The sequence below is a fragment of the Tauraco erythrolophus genome, chromosome 1 (assembly GCF_009769465.1).
Source record: "Tauraco erythrolophus isolate bTauEry1 chromosome 1, bTauEry1.pri, whole genome shotgun sequence".
NCBI classification, from domain to species: Eukaryota; Metazoa; Chordata; class Aves; order Musophagiformes; family Musophagidae; genus Tauraco; species Tauraco erythrolophus.
Genome location: NC_141465.1, coordinates 48202764 through 48224613, shown reverse-complemented (window position 1 = coordinate 48224613; position 21850 = coordinate 48202764). Strand labels below are relative to the sequence as shown.

Genomic DNA, 21850 nt, shown 5'->3' with positions numbered 1-21850 from the left:
AACTCTGTGGCAGACCTCGAAAATAAACCCATTATTTCTTAGGTGTAGCCCTAACTTCTAGATCATACTTACAACCCCGTAAAGAGAGGAAATACCTAAAAATATTAACTGTCACAAACACATCAAGACCAAGTGTAACAGAGTTTCCTAATTATATGCACCACAGCAGTCATTTCTACTGCTTGTTTCCATTAGGTCACCAGTATTTGTGGTTAGCAAGAAACATTAAAGGATGAGAAATGTTCTGGTTTTACTGCCCCCAGTGAAAAGCAGACAAAATCAAATCCTTCCATCTTCTCCTGATCTTTATAACAAAAACTGGAATGATTCATAGATGGTGACCTATAACTAATAATACCACAATCAGTTGCCACCCTCACTATGTAGTGGAGGAACTATTCCAGGTACGTGTCATGGTTTAGCACAGACGGCAACTAAACACCACACAGCTGCTCACTCACCCTCTCCCACCCCCTTGGGAATGGGGAAGAGAATTAAAGGGGAAAAGGGAAGGAGACTCGTGGGTTGAGATAAGAACAACTTAATAATAATAATACAAAATTAAAAGTAATAATAATGATGATGATAATAATAATAATGATGATGATAATAATAATACATGAGTGTGTATATATACATATAATGATAATAATATATACAAACAAGTGATGCACAATGTAATTGTTCACCACTGAGTGACCAATGCCTGGCCCGGCAAACGATCTCAAAACAGATAAGTCCCAACATCATAATCCCAGATGAGTGAGAGGCCCAGAGAGAGACGGAGAGAAAGCGTGCCTTTCCAGTCAAATCTCATCTATATAACTGGGCATGATGTCGCACGATATGGAATACTCCTTTGGCCAGTTTAGCCCTCAATCTAAATCTAATTTCCAACCATACGGGCAGTTGTGGACTCTTTGTCCCGGCCATGGTCCACTCCAGCCTGTTGTGCTCCTGCACACTGGAAAAACCTGAGAAGCTGAAAAGGCCTTGAGGTCTCGGTACTAACTATAAACATCAGTGCACTATCAACATTCTTCTCATAAGGAATCTCAGCCTAAAACCAAAACATGGAGCTCTTCTAGCTGCTAAAAAGAAAAATTAACTCTGTCCCAGTCAAAACCAGGACAGCAGGCTACTACCGGTGGTGTTACACCAAATTTTAAATTGTTCCTAGATTAAATCTATAATCCCAAGTAGTAATGTCCATTATTTATTTGATGAAATAAGCCTTTACAAGAGACTTATTTACAACTTGATTCAATTTACACTGATTTTATTATAAGAACCTCTAATTTCAATACAGTGCTTAGATATAATCAGCATGAACAAACAAGATACAAAGTTGGATCCTAAGTATCTTTTGTTCAGAAATCCATTATTTTCTTCTTAGCTACTTAGGTGTTTCTTACAAATAATTCAGCTATTTTCCTTGAATACCATGGTTGGGACACTCATCAATATTCCCCAAGGAAAAACTCTCTACAAGCCAGAGGTCCAAGAGGTCAAGATTTTTCTGCTCAAAATGTAAATGCCTGCTGAAGTGCCGCTGCTTAAATTAGGCCAGCCAAGTTAAGTAGTAAAACTACACAACATAACACCACAGAAGTAGAAAAGCACTTATCACCATCTTGGTAATAGAAACAGTGCACCAGCACAGAACGCTTCACTCCCATGTCACTGGATCTGCATCGAAGTTCCAAGTTGTGAGATTACATTGCCCAAGTAAATAAATAATACTACCTACTATTTTCACTGCTGAACAGTGGCTAAAGACCTTTAGATGCATCCCTCTCCTCCTCACTGCCTAACAACAACAAGGAAAAAAAAATAAAGTACCCTCTTTCAGGTCAGGTCACATTCTGTGATCAGTAAACAGACTGAGGCAGAGTTTAATAAAAATCACAGCAAAACAACACTTGAAGAAAATAATGTCTGTGGCATTCAGGGCTTCCTCTTCAGTAAAATATCGCAACACTTTCCACAAGGAGATTTGCCACATAGATCTTAGAAGACTTTATTACTGAACAAAACAGTAACTACTTGCTTACCTGTCCTCACGTAAACAAGGCTACTTTGGCCCAAGCTCAAACCAACCCCAGAAAAACAGAGGAGAAGCTCTCTTTGGTCTTGTTATGCCCTATGCATTCTTAGCTGTACTTAGTGCTAGAGTACAGCATGCTGCAACTGCTTGCTCTGCAATAATGGAAACAGCTGTGGAGAAGCAGACAGAATGAAAAATTTACTAGCCCTGACACTATGTAGAGGTAGCCATGAGAAGTGTAATCCTTACCAATGAAATCCATGTAGTAACATCCTAATATGAAATCTGCTGTTTCCAAACCTCACCCCTTCCTCAAGCTACAGATCTAGCTGTCAGTCTTTGCTTCTCTCCTTTCAATAAATATGAAGTTTTGTATTTGCCAGCTACAGATAGAAAAAAAGAACTTCTTTATCTTCTGAATCCTTTAAAGTTTCTGAGCCAGAGGGAAGAAAGAGGAGGAGAAAGCCTGTGCTCTAAGTATCATATTTGGAGTGTTATCCTCTTGTGACCAAACCGAAATTCTGCATCTGCCACAGCTATTAGCCTTCTCCAAATAGCAGTTGAAGCAATATGGAACAGACTTGGTCCCCAAATAATTTCCCAGCTCCTCATGGTTCTGTACAGCAGCCATGAAATTACCAATAATTACTAATAATTCTTGGTAATTTTATTCTGCTGTTGCTTGAAAAATCTATGACCCAAAGCAGAAATATTGGACGTCTCTCCAGATTCAAGATGACATTGCAAACTCAAAAGACAAAGCTTTCTGAGATTTATTTCCAATTTTTTCTTTCAGAGGACATCACTCCTTGCAAAAGAGGTGGAGACTACTCCCCCTCACATTTTAAAGGAAGTCATACATTTTGCAGAAATTATTAAATCTTCCCCACTTGCAGTTGCAAACCTTAAGACCTCTAGTCAAACTGCCAGCTCAAATACAATATTCACTGATAATATAGAAGAGGAAATTTCCATATGCATAGTCCTAATAGTACAGAAGACATGCCAAAATGGAAATTACATCACAGCAATGATTAATGACAGCAGATTATGCTGTATAAGACAGCAAGCAAGAATCTGTCCAGTGAATCCTCCAGGAAAAAATCCTCCATCTTTTGCACATAGCCAACTGTCCTCCCACAAAAAAATAGGAGCATAAACATAACCTAAAGAAAAATTCAGTTTTCATATGGCCAATTTTTTGTTTTCTTCTGATATTTCTGAGAGCAGGACTGAGAGCTAGGAAAATTAACAGAAGATTTGGAGGCTTTCATTTTAGCAACTCAAAACCATACCTAGGAATCTGCTTTGGCAGTCAAGCCAGACATGAAGAGCACACATTCTAGTCTGAAACAGAAAATGGCGATAGGCACTTCCCAGGAAACTAATCCATTAAACTTTATGCTTTCCACTTTTTTATCTTTTTTTTTTTTTTTTAAGCTTTTCTGTCAGTAATCAGTTTCTGTCCCAGACAGAACACGAATGTGTGAACGTGGACTGACATCACTGTGTAAAACCTCCATATATGCAAGCCGCTAGTTCCTTACTTTAATAAGCTTTAGTAATCTTCTCATATAGCTTTCCTTAATTAAATGTATCTAGGAAGGATTTCTTAAAGAAGAAAGGCATGCCTGTGCAAATTAATGTGGAAATATTAGAAATATTACACATAATACATGCATCCATATGCCAGTCTAAGAGGACAATGAGATTTTTAAATTGTTTTTTATTATTCCTGCTATGCCTTTACAGTTAAATAGACTCTAGCTTTACTTCTAGAAACAAGGAAAGTTTACATTTTTTTCTTTTAAAGGTCTAAATTTAATCTGCTTTTAAGCTTCCACATACTATACCTTTTTTGTTGGTTCTAATAATTGTCTCAGACAACAGTAAAGGGCTTCCATTGGAAACTTCATTTATAGGCTTCTCTGGTGGTTTGTTGGCAGTATTTTCTTTCTTCATGTCCTTCTTTATTTCCTGCAGAAGAAAAGGCAGGTGGAGGGAGAGAAGAAAAAGAAGAAACAGTTAAAAAAAGGTATTACAGAATATTCTAAATCTCCAGCTCCTAAGATTTCTTAAAATTTCTGTGTATACACCCCTGCCTATTCTAATGGTACCTCAAAGACTTTATAAATTGAAATGCCACAAAATTCAAGTAATTTTCAGTAACTCTTCCAACTAATACTATTTTTTTTCTTTCTAAAAGAGATAATTCCTTATTCATGTGTGAAAATTGTAGGACAGCTTTGCAAATCTCTTACTAAAGACCACCAAAGTTGAAAGGTGAGGTTAAGAAAAAAAAAGACACTTCTCAGTTTATCCATCAATTAGCTGTATATTTGATGCACTGGGCAGAACTGGGTTGAGTGCTCCTGATGGAAAGGCAGCTAAGTCTGCTTCCCCTCTGTCGAGAAGCCCACAGAAACAACTCCCATAGCAGGAAGAAAAATATTAGCAGGAAAATATGACAAATGTTACCATAATCGGCAGAAGCATATAGGGAGCCTGCTGTCAGAGCTGTTGCTAACACTAACACATTTTGCAGCCGACTACCTTTTAAGGTGATCAACTTCTTTGGCAGCACACAGAGAACAAATATACGGTGGAGTTTCATGAAAGTAAACCCACAGAGAACAGCTTCCCAGGATTCCACAGTCAGTGCTTGAGAAGATGCACAATACCTCTCTATTGGCTTCTCAGACAGACTTTAAAGGCCTAGCTGCTTAGTTGTCTGCATCTGCTTTGCCAAAGCATCCACAGTATCATAGCCTTTCATAAGTCTTGTCTTGAAATACGACTGAGGTAGACAAGTAGTGTTATCTCCACTTTATAGACAGGGAACTGACACACTAAAGAGGCTGAACAATGTGCTTACAACCGTGTACCAAAAAATAAGTAAAAAAGAAGTTAAATTTTGGCTCCAAGCGTTGTCCTAGGTCAGAATCACAGAGTCACTCAGGCTGGGAGGAACCTCAGCAAGGATCTACTCCAGTCCCTGGCTCAATGCAGGGCCACCTCTGGGGTCAGACCAGGCAGTTCAAGGCTTTGCCCAGTTGGGTCTGGACAACCTCCAAAGACAGAAACTGCACAACCTCAAGAGCAACCTGCTCCACTGCTTGACTGCCCTTATAGTGACAAAAATTTTTCTCATACTCAGCCTGAAACCTTCTTTTCAAGTCCCATCTGCTCTCTCCTGACTTCCCCACCAGGCACCACCATGAAGGGCCTAGCTCTGTTTTCTGGGTAACCTCCTCGTGTGTATTGGAAGGTCCTCTTCAAGCTGTTTCTTCTCCAGGCTGAACAAGTTCACCTCTCTCAGCATCTCCTCACAGGGCACATACTCCAGCTCCCACAGCCACAAAACTTGCTTCAGTCTATCCATGTCTTTCTTTTACTGGTGGACTCAAAATGGGATGCTGTATTCTGCATGTGGACTACTGAGTGTCAGATAAAGGAGGATTACCACTTCTCTCAATGTGCAGTCTGTTAATGAAGCCCAGGATGCTGTTGGCTGTCTTTAACGCTTGAGTACATGACTGATTCATGTTCAGCTTGCTGTCCACCAGGACCCACAGGTCCTTTCCAGCAGAGTTGCTCCCAAACCCGTCAGACTCCAGCCTGTATGTACGCCAGCAATTCCTCCTTCCCAGAGACAGGAACTGGCATTTGACCTTGATGGATTTCATAAGGTTCCTGTCTGAGTCCTTCTGGATGGCAGCCTTGCCTTTGAGCATGTAAACTACCCCTACTTGATTTGGTGTCATCTGCAAATTAAACGAGATATTCCACATTGAGCAGGCATCAGGGACAGGCAACGGCTTTGGACAAACTCCTCCCGTAGTAAAAAACCTCCACCTCTACTCCTCCCTTTCTACTCTCATACATTCACTGCCCTCTTCCACATTCCAGTGCAGTAGCAACTTCCACCATCCCGCAGCACTGTTCCATACCCAGGAGATACCACAGATTTTATTTAGGTTTCCAGCATATCAGACATGAGCAGTAAATCATAGAAAGCAAATTTCTGTTTGAAGTTTCTGAAGTTGTTATCTGAGAACAGCATCAACCCAAACAAGAATTTCCAAGTCACTCTCTATAAGATGCACTTATTTAATAACTGGGTTTTTTTAACCTTTTTTGTTCCCAGTCCAACTGGTATTTCAAAGCTAACTATTAGCTACACAACATTAATAGAGTCTTCTGTATCTGCACAAGACATTTACTGTGCACGTATCAGTATTCCATTAGAAGAGATAAAAGTTTTATAAACTGCTGCCCAGAGGGTAGAATGAATCTTTTATCTAGTGCCATCACAGAGGTAAAATAGTGTCTAAAACCCAACTCATCACAGTAACCATCATGACTGAAATAACAAATGTGAACGAATAGGTGCACGAAAGGTGAATGCATCTGTGTGATAGATGCTGCTGCTGTTAGAAGAAGAAATATCGCGCACACAGTTCTTGTATAAGTGAACCACAGGATAACTGAAGCACACTGCATGCATTTAGAAGAAAATGCTATATCACTTTCTAAGAAAAAAAAAGGACTAGACTAATATATACATTATTCCATGAGCTTTTTTTCACAGCCTTAAAAATATATAATATAATATAATATAATAAATTATATATAATATATAAATGAGTCCACTCAAAGCTTGTTACATTGAAGCTTTAAATTTATTTTGCAGATAGGTGACAAACTCACAGTATATTAAAAAATCATCTACAGTTTAAACAGAATTTGTGAGTCAAACAACACTCACATGTGAACAGGACCACAGGACCACAAGACAACAGCCTCCAGAAGACCCCATCTTGCCAGAACTTGCTTCCTATGTGTCATTAGTGTGTTATTTCCCATTCTTTATGTCAGAATGTAATTAAATCCTGATCTCATAAATTTTGAAACAATGGTATGATTTTTTTATTTTAAAAATCTTATTTGCAACTTCAAAAGTGACAGAGAAAATTGTCTGCTGTAAGAGAAAGCAGTGCTGCACCCTCCAGTCTGCAGATGAATGACTCTGGTGCCCTTTACTGCTGCTGTCAGCTTTTTGAGGAAGCCTTGTTTAGCTCCTGAAAAAATCAACAGGAATACAACACACCAACTCCCAAACACTGGCATTTGTTTGTAGGGTGCGAAGTCTTACATGTCCTTTCTCGTCCACTATTCATGGAAAAAACACCGACACACATGCCGAGTGTCCACTAAGCCAAAATTCATATAGAAGGTACAGCACATTTCAGTCACCAAAATAATCTAAAGATTGCTTTTTTCCTACCTTTCTAGTACTGGTTTGGGCTGTAATAGTACTGTTTCCTTTGATGCTCATGAGAAGGGTCATAATTTTTCACAGCTACTGCCCACAGCACCATGAAATGTGATCAACCCCAGCAGCATGAAATTACAGACCCAGGAGGGAATTGAAAGGAAAAGTGGCAAATTCTCTAAACAGTGAAACAAATCAAGCAAAAGCCAAGCCAGTCCTACTAAGCTGAAATCTTATCAGAAACATACTCATCCTTAGCAGTACCCTGTGGGAAGCCCGTATCTAACCGGCTCAGCACATATTCTTCAGCAGAGAAGTTATGCCAGCTTTAAGCCACTCGTGCACTCGTCTTAGTCTACAGCACACGACTTAAAAATATACAGCCAAAACCAAACCAAAACACCACGAAGAAGTAGAAAGCAAACTTTCACTTAGGACAGGAGGTCCTCAATCTTTCATGACTAGTTCAAGAACAGCTGAATTTAAACACTAAAGGAAGATGAACAAAAACTAATAATCCAGTTGTGAGCTCAGGGACTGCTGTTTCCTGAAGAAAGAGCTTGTGTATGAAACGAGAGGAGAAACAAGAAAGGTAAGAGACCTTACTATACTATACTGCTCTAAAACACTGAAAAAAAAAAAAACAACCGAGAATTAGCTGTCTGCCCAGCAAGGACTTCAGTGTACCTCCTGACTAGGACTCTAGCACTGGTTTCTGATGGTATTTTGACTACAGCAAATAAGTATACTCAGTCAGATACAACCACCACTCACTGTGGGCCAATCTGCCCTTGAGTAGGACAAGGGGGACTAGACAGGTACTGCAGGACATTTGCGGTGTGCTGAGTCTCCTCAAAAGGACACAGTGTGAGCATCTTCACTAGGAATCCCTGTGGTGACACTAGTTGGGGCAGACTCAACGCCCTAGAGAGCCCTTTCCAGAACCAAGTTCACAAAACAAATGTCCATTGAGAGCCTCACACAGAGTCTCAGGAGAAGGGGCTCAAAGGGATCCCAAGTGGACCTGGCTCTTCACTCCACCACAAGCATCTCACCCACTCCTCTGATACTGAGATGTTTCTGCAGAATGAGCAGCTGTCTCACTCATAAGACCTACCTGCAAAGAGGTAGGCTTTCACAGCACTAACAGCTTCGGAAATATCTCTAATCCTCATCTTTGGTACTATTTGATATTTGATTTTGGGGCACTGCCCAGAATAAATTTCATGGGTCAAAATGCTGCATTTTTTCCTAGCCCACAGAAAGATAATTACAGGCTATTAGCAGATCATTTTCAAGGGCCTATGCCTTGGGAACTCAACCCTTAAGTAAATGACCTCACATTTCAACCACTAAATCTAAACCAGGCCCTCTTGATGCCACAAATTTTAAGATAGCTTCCACCTCCTGTGTGTGTTGTTTCAGAGTGATTCCAATATGATAAGCAGTTTGTACTGGGAAGAGTCATCCTTGACCGAGAAATTCTGAAAAAAAAGTCACTGTGAACTTCAAAAATAAACTTTAAGCCAGTTTTTATGAAATATTACAATCTCAAAGATATTATGGGAACATACACATATTTTAGAGTACTCTGAAGGCCCTTACACTTTGTATGCCCTTATAATATCTAAAAAAAATATATTTTTTTGTAACTTCAACCATACTGAACAGATACCAACAGCCAAATCACTATGAAAAGATTATTTTCTCCTAGCAAACTTTGAAATACAGTTTCTCTGAAGAAACATAAAATCCTAGACAATACTTGAGCTGGCTTTATTTGGATCTTGTCTAATCCAATCCTACATCAGTATGAGCCACAGAAAATTTTGTAAGACATTTTCGGTAAGCTTGTAAGCTTTACAACATGACAAAACATTAACTAAAAACAAATTATACAGTGCGAAGAAACTCTATCACACAGTAAATACAACATATTCAAGTGTACCTGTACCCTATTAAATGTCTATTTCAACCTATAACATCTAGAAATTTAGCATCTTTCATATTTTTTAAGTCAAAAACTGTTACTCATTGACATGACACACGCCTTATCAAGCTAGAGAGAGACAAAAAGAGTGGTTAATGGTTTTCAAAGATAAAAGTCTTTGGCTCACCTGCCATTTTTCTACTGTTGTTTGCAAGACCTAGCTTTGTTTTCTTAATTTTATCATTCATTACCTTTCAAGGAAAAAGTCCAATTCCATCTGTGTGTTTGCCCGCTGAAGTTTCCACTTATCTATCAAAAAGCTTCCTTTAATTTATAGCAAATGCTTGAATTAGGTCAGCCACAAAAGCTACAGTTAGTATCTGTTACGAAGTGTGAAGGAAAGTACAAGAACTTCTGTCATTTCCACTACACCAAAGTTTCAAGATTTTTTTACTCTAGCAGTTCTGACCTTTGCAGAAAACTCAGCTGAAAATATTTGAGGAAATTGCTGCAACCCTTTCCATAACTGTAAATGCAATGAAATGCTAATTCTGTGCTGCTGTGGGTATGAAATGCTCCAGCCGACACTTCATTCCTCATAGCTGCTGTGAGCCATGAAAAAATACGAGAAAAATCACTATCAGACTACAAGGTGATTTATCTATGGCTTCCACGTACAAAAGAAAAAACAGTTCTTGAATACTGGAAATAAGAGGTTTAATAAAAGTCAAAGCTTTCTGAAAACAAGACACATGCATACTGAAAGAGTTAAAAGCTGAGAAATAACAAGGCTTTCACAATTCAAAAATCTACAGCCTGTACATTGCTTGAAGCCAAATACGGGAGCAGAAATAAGAACCAAGAATCATATGCAGCCGGGGGAAACCACGTAACACATCTGAATTATCAAAAGATAACAACGGAAATGTCAGAAGCACTTTGACCCCTCTGAGATACAGAATGCTTTTCCTTTAATCTCTTTTCTCAAAACCCATACATTACCTTTCAAGAGACAACTGTCATCATGATTTCCTGCAAACAATGTCTGCAACTTCAAACAATATATGAATTCAACTACCCATTTTATATTAAAACCTCAAAATATAACTCTGCTGCAGAGTACATCAATGCAATATTTAGACCTTCTGAGTCATTTCCTGTGACATTTTCACAAAAACTAGTTAAGAGTTCATGGAGCTGCTGGAGCGGGTCCAGAGGAGGGCCACAAAGATGATCCGAGGGCTGGAACACCTCTCCTATGAAGACAGGCTGAGAGTTGGGGCTGTTCAGCCTAGAGAAGAGAAGGCTCCAGGGTGATCTTATAGCAGCCTTCCAGTACCTAAAGGGAGCCTACAGGAAAGCTGGAGAGGGACTTTTTACAAGGGCCTGTAGTAATAGGACAAGGGGCAATGGCTTTAAACTGAAAGAGGGGAGATTTCGATTAGATATAAGGAAGAAATTTTTTACAATGAGGATGGTGAGGCAGTGGAACAGGTTGCCCATAGAAGTTGTAGATGCCCCATCCTGGAAGTGTTCAAGGCCAGGTTGGATGAGGCTTTGGGCAACCTGGTGTAGCGGAAGGTTTCCCTGCCCATGGCAGCGGGGTTGGAACTAGATGATCTTTGAGGTCCCTTCCAACCCTAACCATTCTATGATTCTAAGAGTTATTGAATAATTATCAATATGCCTAGATATAAAAGCAAATCTGATATTGTCAATACTCTTGTAGTTCTACTATGAAATAAACAATGTATCCGGCAGCGAGGCTGGAACAAACCTTCCCAGCAACTGAACTAGCATCAATGTGAAAGTTATTTTCAACCAGAAAGATAGTGGCAGCACTAAAATCCAGTATGCCTTCATAGCACTAGCTTAAACTCCATGAAAAGCAAAATGACAACGCTTCAGAGACAATAAAGAAACCACCTAGCTTTTATTTTCCTTGCTTCTGCATCACTTGAGATTCACTAGTCTTTCGCTTCTCCTTTCTAGGGCAATACCATCTTGAAGACACAGAGGTAGAACATGGGACCTTCAAGCATCATGATCAAGACTGAGATCTTGCCATTAGCTGGCCATGACAGGAGACACTTATCAGTGGCTCTGTCAGCCAGCAGAGTGGGAAGGACCACTTGGAGAGCGTGCTTTCCCAGCAGTAACCCCCCAGCTTCTAACAGCTGCATAGATCCCCTACTGCTATTGCTCACATCATCTGAACTCATGACAGAAATTATGCTCGTTTCACTACAGCAGGATTCCACATCCTCTCTCCTCTTTCACCATCAGCTTATCCTCCGTTTACAGGAAACATGTTCCCAACTGCCTGTCAGGCATATGACATAATCTTTGAAAAAAAAAAAAAAAAAAAAATAGGGTTACAGTTCATGAGCCTCCTGGTTTGTGCTAGTACTGCCTAGTTCTGGGGTTATTTCTAAATCACAGCCTCCTAAGCCTCTCTCAAAGAGTTCTTTGGTTTCTGTATCTAGCCTTCAAAATCCAGTCCATTTCAGTGGCTCACATGACTTCTATCTGATTTACGGCTGGATAGAGAAAAGCATTACTTGTTCACTGAGTTTTACACGTTGAACAGTGTATCTATCCCAGCAGGAACAGCAGCAGTACGCAGAACTAAGCATGTTAAGGATGAAGGCTCTGATGTGCCTTACCCTCCTTATTTTCTTCTTGTTGTGTTACGTAAAAGAGATGCAATCTTTTGTTTGGCTTTCTCCCAGTGCAAATAAACTCTTGAACGCCATCCACACAGTCAGAAGCGCTGCTCACACGGCTGCTCAGGTAAGCCCGCAATGCCACCCTGGCTTTTTCAAGGGAAGGTCCCGATAGGACAATGCTCGGCTGTTTATTGTACACATCCAGAACCCGGCCTGCACAATCATAAATTCACTACAAAGCTGTAAGTAAAGGCTTCAACAGCCCATCTGTTATGTGCATTGTTCTTGCAGCATTTAAATATTAATTTTATTTATAAACTTTACTAAATATAGAGGCAATACCTCAAACATTTGGGACAATATATTGGGTCACATGAAAACATCCATGTAAAAAATGAATAGTTTGGATTTAGTACAATCAACTTGCAACAAAGAAAATTACTGTGAAATGACAAAGCAACAGTTGCTACGAAAGAAAATTAACTCCTACATCCAGTGTATTCTACATTAACCGCAAAAAATACCATGCCATTGCACGCACAGCGCAACCAACTCCTGCTTAAACAGCTGGTAACTTCTCTGTGATATCCGTGTCTGAACATTCTCTGTTTATCCCAGCTGGAGATGTCTGTGCTGTGATGCCCTCCCTACCACAGCTCTGCCACACTTGAATTTCTCTGTTCCTCTCCTACACACGAACACCCAGCAAAATGAAGCTCCTCCTTCAAAGAATCTCCACATTCTTTTTTTTTTTGATACAGCTTTGTTATGTCTTTTGTACATCCTTCTGATAATAAGAGGTCTTCTGGATAGGACATACACTCTTTCATGTGTAGGAAGCCTTGTGCTTTTAGAAAGCTAAGTGCATGTTTTATAATAAAATTAACAAAACTCTCAAATTTGTTGAATCTTATCCAATCTTTCAGCTCTGTTTTTATACGAACATGAGTGGGTCTTCCTGCATCCATTCAGGTCAAAAAAATCTCCTTGTTCCATGCTCTTAGCCTCAGACTTCATTCTTTAGTGCAAAAGGAGACAGCTCGTCTTCATCTACACTATTCGGGTTTATATAAAAATTACCAAAAAATAAAAGAAAATAATAAAAGTGGAAAGAAAAAAGAGACTATGAGAAACAGCAAGGAATACAACAGCAAGAAAAGTGGGGAGCACATTTTAAAAAATGTTTACAAAACACATAACACCAATTGTCTCAGAGAAAGTCAGGTGGAAAAAAGAACACACCCTCTGCTCGTTGTGGTTTGGGGTTTTGGGATATGCTTGGCTACAGCAGAGATTAGCTTCGCTACCTCCAGCACAAGCAATTCATTACATCTTAATGCACTTAACGGACCAAGGCTGAAAATGATAATTAGAGCAATAAAAAAAAAGACAAATAAGAAAAAGATGCTATGCTGGGTGCTGGATGCCATTCCAAGCCACTTGATTCATCCTGACCCCAACATTGTCACGCTGAGGAAGGGAGAGTGGTCCAGGCCTGATACTCTGTTCCCGATCTTCTCTCTAGCAGGTATTCTGACAGCACCTAGGGATTCCACAACATGGTGGCAGAAAAAATTACTACCTCTCTCTGAGATGTTACAATCTAGGTGTAAGAAGAAGTATAACTGATTAACAGAAACAGCAGATGGCAGGAAGCATGAAGAAGCAGAAGTGATTAGCCTGGGCTTATCAGCATTTTGTAAGCACTGTGACAAGACGCCTTTAAGGAAGCCTTTGACAGGCAGCAAGTAAACTTGTGGATCTTTATATGCAGGTTCCCCAGGTAGGCGAGAAATGCAGAAGCTTGTTATAAATTTATTAAAGAAGTGAGGAAAACAGAACTTGTCACCTCGTCACCAGAATAGAGACACACAGTCCCACCACCCATGTACGAGGCACTTCGGAGATGGTGACCCAAAGGCTTGAAAAATTAAAGTGGACAAGTTGCAGAGCTGATATAGGCTTTGCATTTCTGAAACCTTCAGAAAATTACATTGTACGGCTGCAGCAGGTTACGTAACCCGCAAGTAAACTGGAAGCGACCTCCTTATTTCATAGTGGCATCGAGTTGTCTGCTAGCACCCACCAGTGAGCCCCTGCAGCACACACTCCTCCCTAGTTTTGATCTGGGGCTGAGAATTTGTTCTACTTTACATATTTAGCAACGTATGTGAGTAGTGGGGTTTGGGGCAAGAGGCTCTGCAGCAGCAGGAATTGCCATGGGGAAGACACTTGGCAACCAGCCTCTTTAACTGACGCCCTCCTTCTCCTCTGTCACCTCCATAACCTTTGTGACAATGGATGGCCAGCCAGGCTTTCACCAGTTGGACCTCCTGCCTTTCACCTGTGTTGGCAACAGCACAGTATAGTCTGTATTTGTTTCAGCTGCCCAATGGTCTCAATACACGTACACACACACCCCCACGCAGGTACATAGAAACACGTGCATGGTCCTCCCTGCATCCGTGGCTGCTGTGGCAAAGTAGTGCAGGGAGGTACAAAAAGTGCTTCTAGGCCAGCTTTCCCTCAGCCCAGCTCCAGCAGAGTGAAATTATTCAAGCAATTTCACTTTTTAACAGAATTAAGTTTCTTCTCACAAAGGCTCCATTTTCATGCAACTATTACAAGCAATATTACTTTGCTTGAAAGTGCATGTCGTTCCTCATTTTTCGAGCAGAGTGAGATACATCAGAATTCAGCACGTTAATAGTCTCCCCTCACAGACACCCTGCCATATTAAAAAAGTCTGCTGTAACAGACTAGTTTTAGAGGGTGATAAATGGTGATAAATGATTTTGTGTAATAGAAATATTTCTGCTGCCAGTATAAAACGCCCTGTGTGTATTACCACATAAAGCAAAGTTGATAAGATATACAAGAAACTACTTGAATCCATTAATTTCCAGGGTCGCATCTTCGTTCCTTCTCATCACTATACAATTTGACGTAGACGACAGCACAAAAAAGAGAAAATATACATTCTTCGGAAAAAAGCAATGATAGACCTTATCACAAAATCTAATGTGTTAGACAACCAGATAAACTATCTCTGTGACACAGACAGGTTGAGAGAGAGACAAAGTAGCACTAATCCTTTATGCAGAATCCTATCACACACCAGATGATCCTTAACAGCAGGATTTTCTAATGAGAACATTAACTGACTCATTCAGTGCCTTGCATTCTCTGTTTAAAATCATGTGGAAGAGTTTTTTATGAAAGGATCTATCTTTGCCAAATGATATGTTGTACGGTGAAAAAGAAACAAAAACCACTGTGCCACACAAAACATATAGCTGCACAGAATTTCAAAATTTTAATTTTAATCACACTTAAAACAACCCTGGTGATGGTCCAAACAGCCATTTTTCTTTCCAATTAACAAGCAGGAAAAATGATACAAATTCCTATAGAAGTCTTTAATCACATAATTCTACATTACAGAATGAAGAACCATGTCATAAAAAGACTTGGGCAAATTACAGAGATTCCTATTATTCTTTGATAGACCTGTCTTCAAATACATGCTACTCTATTAAATCAACCCAATTACTCAACCCTCTACAGCATACAGATAAAAGATTATGCAGAAAAGTCCACTGAACCTATGCAGACAGGGCAAGTGTGTAATTCCACTGCATGTAAAATTGAAACGGAGATTCCTGAAGAAGCATTAGTATTTTAGAAGAGTCCCCTCAGACAAGCTGAGACTTTTTTTTCAAGAAGAAAAAAGGGCTCATGACAATATTTATCTGGAAAGATAGTTAGAGTGTTACAGGATTTTTAGGGTTTTGTTTGTTTGCATAACCAGTTGTATGAAAGCAGGCATTAATGAAATAAGATCCTGGATTAAATCAGAGATAATGAGATCAGGAGTAGACACATCATTATTCAAATCACATACCATGTGAACAGTACGCACTGCCAGATTTGTAAATCAGAGATTAGAAATTAACACTCTTCCTTCTGCAGTCTGACAGTTTAGGGCTAGAAGTCTCTTCATAAATATTGCTGGCATTCACCTGCCACAGCTTCACAAGAAAATGTATTATGATTCTGTTTTTTCCTGGTGCTAAACACCAACAATTTCAAGAGGGAACTGATGGTAAAGGCAGTTCCTCAGCACTTCTGACAGCCACATTCCTCAAGTCTTACAAGCCTTGCACCTGTCAAGCAAAATTTGTTATTTAATTATTTTCCTTCTTAATCTGACCTTGTTTCCTGCAAACATTACAGCAGGTACAGGTTAATTCACGTGAGTTTGAAATGGGGCCATACACCTTGTGGACTCCTTGTTGTCTAGTACAGCCTTCTAAGTTTCAGCATGTTGCTGATGGGCTCATCTCCAGTTGGTGGTTCTCTTTCCAGTATTTCTGGTACGCAAAAGTTTACTGCAAGATTCGAAGAGGTCCTTTTTTGGAGAAAAAAAAAAAAAGAAATGAAACTGAAAAGATTCAGAGCAAGATTTTTAATAATCCCCATTAAAAGATGTCCCGGAAGCACGGAAATCCCTTCATAAAAAGTAGGTCATGTTTCTTTGGAGGTATTAGATTTAATCCTAAAGACTTGATATTTAGAAAAGATAGTCCTATTCATAAAGTTTTAAGAGCTGAGAAAACTGATCCAAACCTTAAACAACAGGTCTCAAAAATTCCCTGACTGACATGAAGAAATGCAGCGGCTGTCCTCTACACTTCAGATCACTTTCTCTTACTACAGTGGAGGTCTCTGGACAAAGCTTTTCATGGTAGAACCTGTAGGCCCTTCATATGTTCCGTCTGCTCCTTTGCAGCTGTGAAAATAAACTAGGCAAACGGAGATGGATGGGTCAATCTATTCAAGCAGAACAACCTTCTATATTTTGGTCTTATCCAAGAGAAAAGAGGTATAAAGAATGCAAACACTAGAAATAACCATGCTCAACACTGATCCAGAAGAGCAGAGAATGTTGCTCAAGACTAAAAAAGCCGTGAGGAGTGCTACAATTGCCTGGGAGAGTTTGGTATGTCATTGGTATTTGTAGGAGAGGTGCAGCCTAGCATCTCAGATGGGAGAAGATTTGGTGATCACAATCCTCACCTCAAATTACTCAATCCCATAATTACTCAACGCTTGCAAAAGAGATTGGCATGTTACCTTTGAAGAAATGCATCATGCTGAAACTACCTTTGCAGTTTCTCAACCTAGTGTTTATTCAGCCAGCATGAAACTTTAAACAAACTTTCACAGATATCAGAGCCACATAGACTCATTGGCTTGCGTTAAAAGGAAAAAAAAAAAAAAAGGAAAGGACATATTACATATTATGGTCAAGTCTACATGAGAAAAACTGATGTGTATCTGTCTAGCAACTCAGCAGGATTCCTGTTTACGGACGAGTTGCATGAGAAAGTATGATCTTTGTTTGGATAAGTCTCCTTCCAAGCCCAGATAGCCATTTTACAGTGTTTCACAATGTGACATGTGGTACCAGTATGCACGAGGCTCACTGCTATTAAAACTCCAGCTTTATAAATAAGATCGAGGCGAAAGAAAAGTACTAATTGTATAGTTGTGCTGAGGGGAAAGGAATGTTTGAGGATGAGAGTTAAAAGAAAGCCAGCAGACAGCGGGTGCATAGGAGTCATCAAGGATGGCGCAGTCTGGCCATAAAGAGATATTGGAACTCCAGGACTGACTCCTCTGAATCTACTCACCTTGTTGAGCATCACAAAATGAAGATGCAAAGTGACTCAGCAAGCAGAAACATGAAGATTTCAGCAGCCACAAACTCCTAGGGAAATTTCCTTTAAGTACTTTTTCATTGAAAAACTTATGTATTAAGTTTTCCTTTTTACATTTAAACAAGAATCAAGAGGAAAAAGCTGCATACACTGTATGTGGAAGGAAGACCTACCTGTTCATCTAAGCATTAGGAACTCTTTTTAATCAGGCTTTTTGCTGACCAACTTATCAAGAAAAGAACAATTCATTTTTGAACAGTTGATATGCTCCTGCGTCTGAGAGTGCTGTAGGCTGACGAAAGACACTGAGTCTTACTCCTATGTGTTGAAGAGGGCTCACCTACATGTCAAGTAAAGACTTCAGTGTAACCTTATGTTTCTAATTACACATATATGCAGAACTGTGCCTTGAAATTCTGCTAAATATTGACTTGCACAACTCTCAGGAAGACACGGAAAATGACCATTCATGACTTCACTCTTGTTCCCCTACAGCACCTTACCCTGAAAGCAGCTCTCTGCTGTAAAAGACCAATGTGTGCGAATGCAAGACACAAACCAGAGAAAATCAAGTCACCTCCCTCACTGTCCCCCTCTGCTAGCTGTATCTGGAGATAATGGACAGATACTACACACTTGCATGTAAATACTGTCCATAGGCTATATTAAATTTGTTGAGCATTTGAATTCAAGCATTTGAAACACAGGAACACAAAACCAACTTGATTTTCATGGTCTATTAAAACTTGTCTGATTAGAAAAAAATTAGGAAGGAGCAAATATTTATGCTACAAGGGCTTTAATAGCCACTTCAGATTACAATTCGTATGCAGTATATCACTCATAATTTTGAGTTGTATGGTTCTAATTCCTCCTATATGTGAAATGAAAAAGAAAAAAAAAAATCTCATTTATGTGTGGAAAAGAGCCCTGAAAGAACATCATCAGTAAAAGAAACTGAACATGTTGTGGTTTAAGAAATCTGTACCGAACGAGCTGTATCTAAAAGCTCATTCCTCGGGGCGGGGGGGGGGGGGGGGGGGGGGGGGGGGAAAGGACCTGAAACCTGTCAGCTCTTCTTACACCGTAAATTCACTGCTCTTCTCCCTCTCTGATCCAGGCTAGATGGGGGAATATTGAAAAATAGAAGAGTTATCTAGAAGAACCTGAAGAGTAGTAGTTAAAAAAGCAAACAAACAAAAACCAAAACAAAACCAAACACAGCTGTGCTCTACTTTGTTAACAGTATACTTATAAACACAAATCAACTAACGGACTACTTCAGGTAAGTCATTAACCATTCTAGGCAAGGCCTATGATGGACACTTCCCAGAATTTACGTGAGTGGTGGACTCGGTACAGTAATCTCTGAAAAGGAAACGAGGTTAAATACACATGATACTACACTGAGAAGCATAAAAGGCTTAATGCATAAAAAGCATTCAATCCCAATATAAGACTGGGAAGAAACAAGGCCCGTTGAGGATGTTCTACCAGAGAAAGAGAACAGGAATGCAGAGCAAGCAAGCAGCAGCAACCATTAGATCCAAGGGCCTGGCAAGCAGCTTGAACTCCACAGCTGAAAGGAAACCCCACACAGAACTGGGGAGGTGGACAGGCAGTTGTAAGCTGGTGCTACTCAAACTAGTTTGGATGTCTGCACTGTACTGTACAGCATACAAGTGCTCGGGTCCAAAGGTGACATTCACTAAACTATAAGTGATGTTAAATGTAAAGATGTGAAAGGTGGGCAATATTCTCAGCAGATCTTTGGGGAGGGTGGCCTGTGTACAACTGTTAGTGATGGAAACAAACTTAGGAATGCTGTAGCCAGTACTCATTCAAGGAGATGAAGCTCTTATGTGTCTTTAACAGTATCTCGATTTAGCCTTCAGTCCTTTGAAGAAAATTGGCTGATCCTACATTTTGCTGCAGGTTACTTTTAATACGTCTTCCATCCCTTCACCATGTAAGTTTTGCACAGTCAGTGACTACCTCATTGAATTTGTAAGTATGTGCAGGTATTTTCAAACACAGGCATTTTCAACACTTATTTCGTTATCTACCATCCATGTTATCACTAAATTTAAGTTGGCACAGAATACAGGGCACAAGGATAGAGTTTGTTTGCTTTGGACTTCATATTTTCTGGAGTACTGAACAGGGTGTGAACAGTGACAGAGTCACACGTGCCCATTGAACAGCTGAAGTGCTGGGGCAAGACGTTCATCTATAAAGGGGAGAGGGAAGTAACAGGTATGAACAAACATGTTTGGGAATTACTAGTCAACCTGCTAAGGCCTGCAATTCTACCATCTCCAAGGAGCTTCTAAACCAACAATTTTAAAGCACACAAAATCCTTAAAAATCATGTTTATCATTATTACTTAATATGCTTTAAAAACAAAACAAAACAAAAAATCACTCGCTTCCCCAGCTAGATAAGCTTTATCTTACATTCACTGCGGCCAGATCCACCCAAATAAACACGCAACAACAGAGAAGCCTAAAAAAAAACCAAAAAAAAAGAAAAAAAAAAAAGCTTGAGTATAAGAAAAGCTATACTAGCCAAGTACTGGTCAATACCATGTTTCCTGAATTCTTAAATATTTATTAAATACACACACAGGTCACAAGGAATCGTCGGGTCTCCATCTATTTACATAGTTACAGAAATCCCTAAACAGAACCAAGTACCCCTTAAGATTAACATCATTAACAATTTAATGGGAAATCATTCACCATTTGGAAAAAAAGGCTGAAGACACAGGTAATCAAAAGCAGTATTTCAGCTTCTCGCTTCTCCCTTCTTTATGGCACAGTATTTTTTTCTTCTCTCAGGTTCTCCTGTACCTCATAACACTGTCTTCAGTATGACAGTTTCACTGATCAGCGATGAAAAATAAGGCAGTTCAGTTTTCAATAACATGAAATACCCTCTCATACTTCTCATTTTCTTTTCATTCAAATCTATTTACAAGATAAGTATATATATGTATATACGCAATTCTCAAGGAACTCCTATATATGTACTTCAGAGAATCATAGAATCAGTAAGGATGGAAAGGACCTGTAAGATCATCAAATCCAACCGTCAACCCAATACCACCATGCCCACTAAACCGTGTCCTGAAGTGCTACATCTACACGTTTTTTGAACGCTTCCAGGCATGGTGACTTCACCACTTCTCTGGGAAACCTGTTCCAATGTTTGACCACTCTTTCAGTAAATAAATTTTTCCTAATATCTAATCTAAATCCCCCCTGGTGCTACTTGGGGCCATTTCCTCTCATCCTATTGCTAGCTACCTGGGAGAAGAGGTAGCAAAACCAACCTCACTACAAGTTCTGTTCAGGTAGTTATGGAGAGCAACATGGTCTTCCCTGAGCTTCATTTTCTCCAGGCTAAACAACTCCAGTTCCCTCATAAGACTTGTGCTCTAGACTCTTCACCAGCTTCCCTAGACACACTCCAGCATCCCAATGTCCTTCTTGTAGTGAGGGGCCCAAAACTGAACACAGTATTTGAGAAGCAGCCTCACCAGTGCCGAGTATAGGGGGACGATGGCTTCTCTGGTCCTGCTGGTCACACTATTTCTGATACAAGCCAGGATGCTCTTGGCCTTCTTGGCTACTTGGGCACACTGCTGGCTCCTGTTCAGCTGGCTGTCAAACAACACCCCCAGGTCTTTTTCCACCAGGCAGCTTTCCAGCCACTCTCTCCAAGCCTCTAGCATTGCATGGGGTAGTTGTGACCCAAGTGCAGGAACTGACACTTGGCCTTGTCAAACCTCATACAGTTGGCCTCAGTCCATCAATCCAGACTGTCCAGATCGCTCTGCAAAGCCTTCCTACCCCCAAGCAGATGAACACTCCTGCCCAACTTGATGTCGTCTGCAAACTTACATAGGGACCACTCAATCCCCTCATCCACGTCATTGATAAAGATAGTAAACATATTTGTCTTAGATTCTCTCTCAAGTTCTTCCTATTCAGAACTTAAATTTCAAAAGTTGTTTTTTATACAAAGATGCTTCTAAAGCCAGAAAGTAAGACTCTTTCATTTAGTTACTCAGTTTTCCTGGTAGATCAGTGGCACCTCAAAATATTTACCCTGATTTCTGAAGTGTGCAAGAAAAACTGAAAAAGCATACTATTCCTTTTTCACAAAATCATAACTGTCCTTGTCTTTCGATATTTATTTTC

The 21850-nt window shown here is 39.9% G+C and overlaps 1 protein-coding gene across 1 annotated transcript in view; it reads right to left on the bottom strand.

Moving 5' to 3' along the window:
* The window catches only part of SH3KBP1 (SH3 domain containing kinase binding protein 1), a 206379-nt gene that overhangs the window by 145025 nt on the left and 39504 nt on the right, over positions 1–21850 (bottom strand). Inside the window, exon 3 of the mRNA XM_086615520.1 lies at positions 3901–4024. Within this exon, the coding sequence (XP_086471646.1) occupies positions 3901–4024 (124 nt within the window). The remainder of the gene's footprint in view (positions 1–3900; positions 4025–21850) is intronic.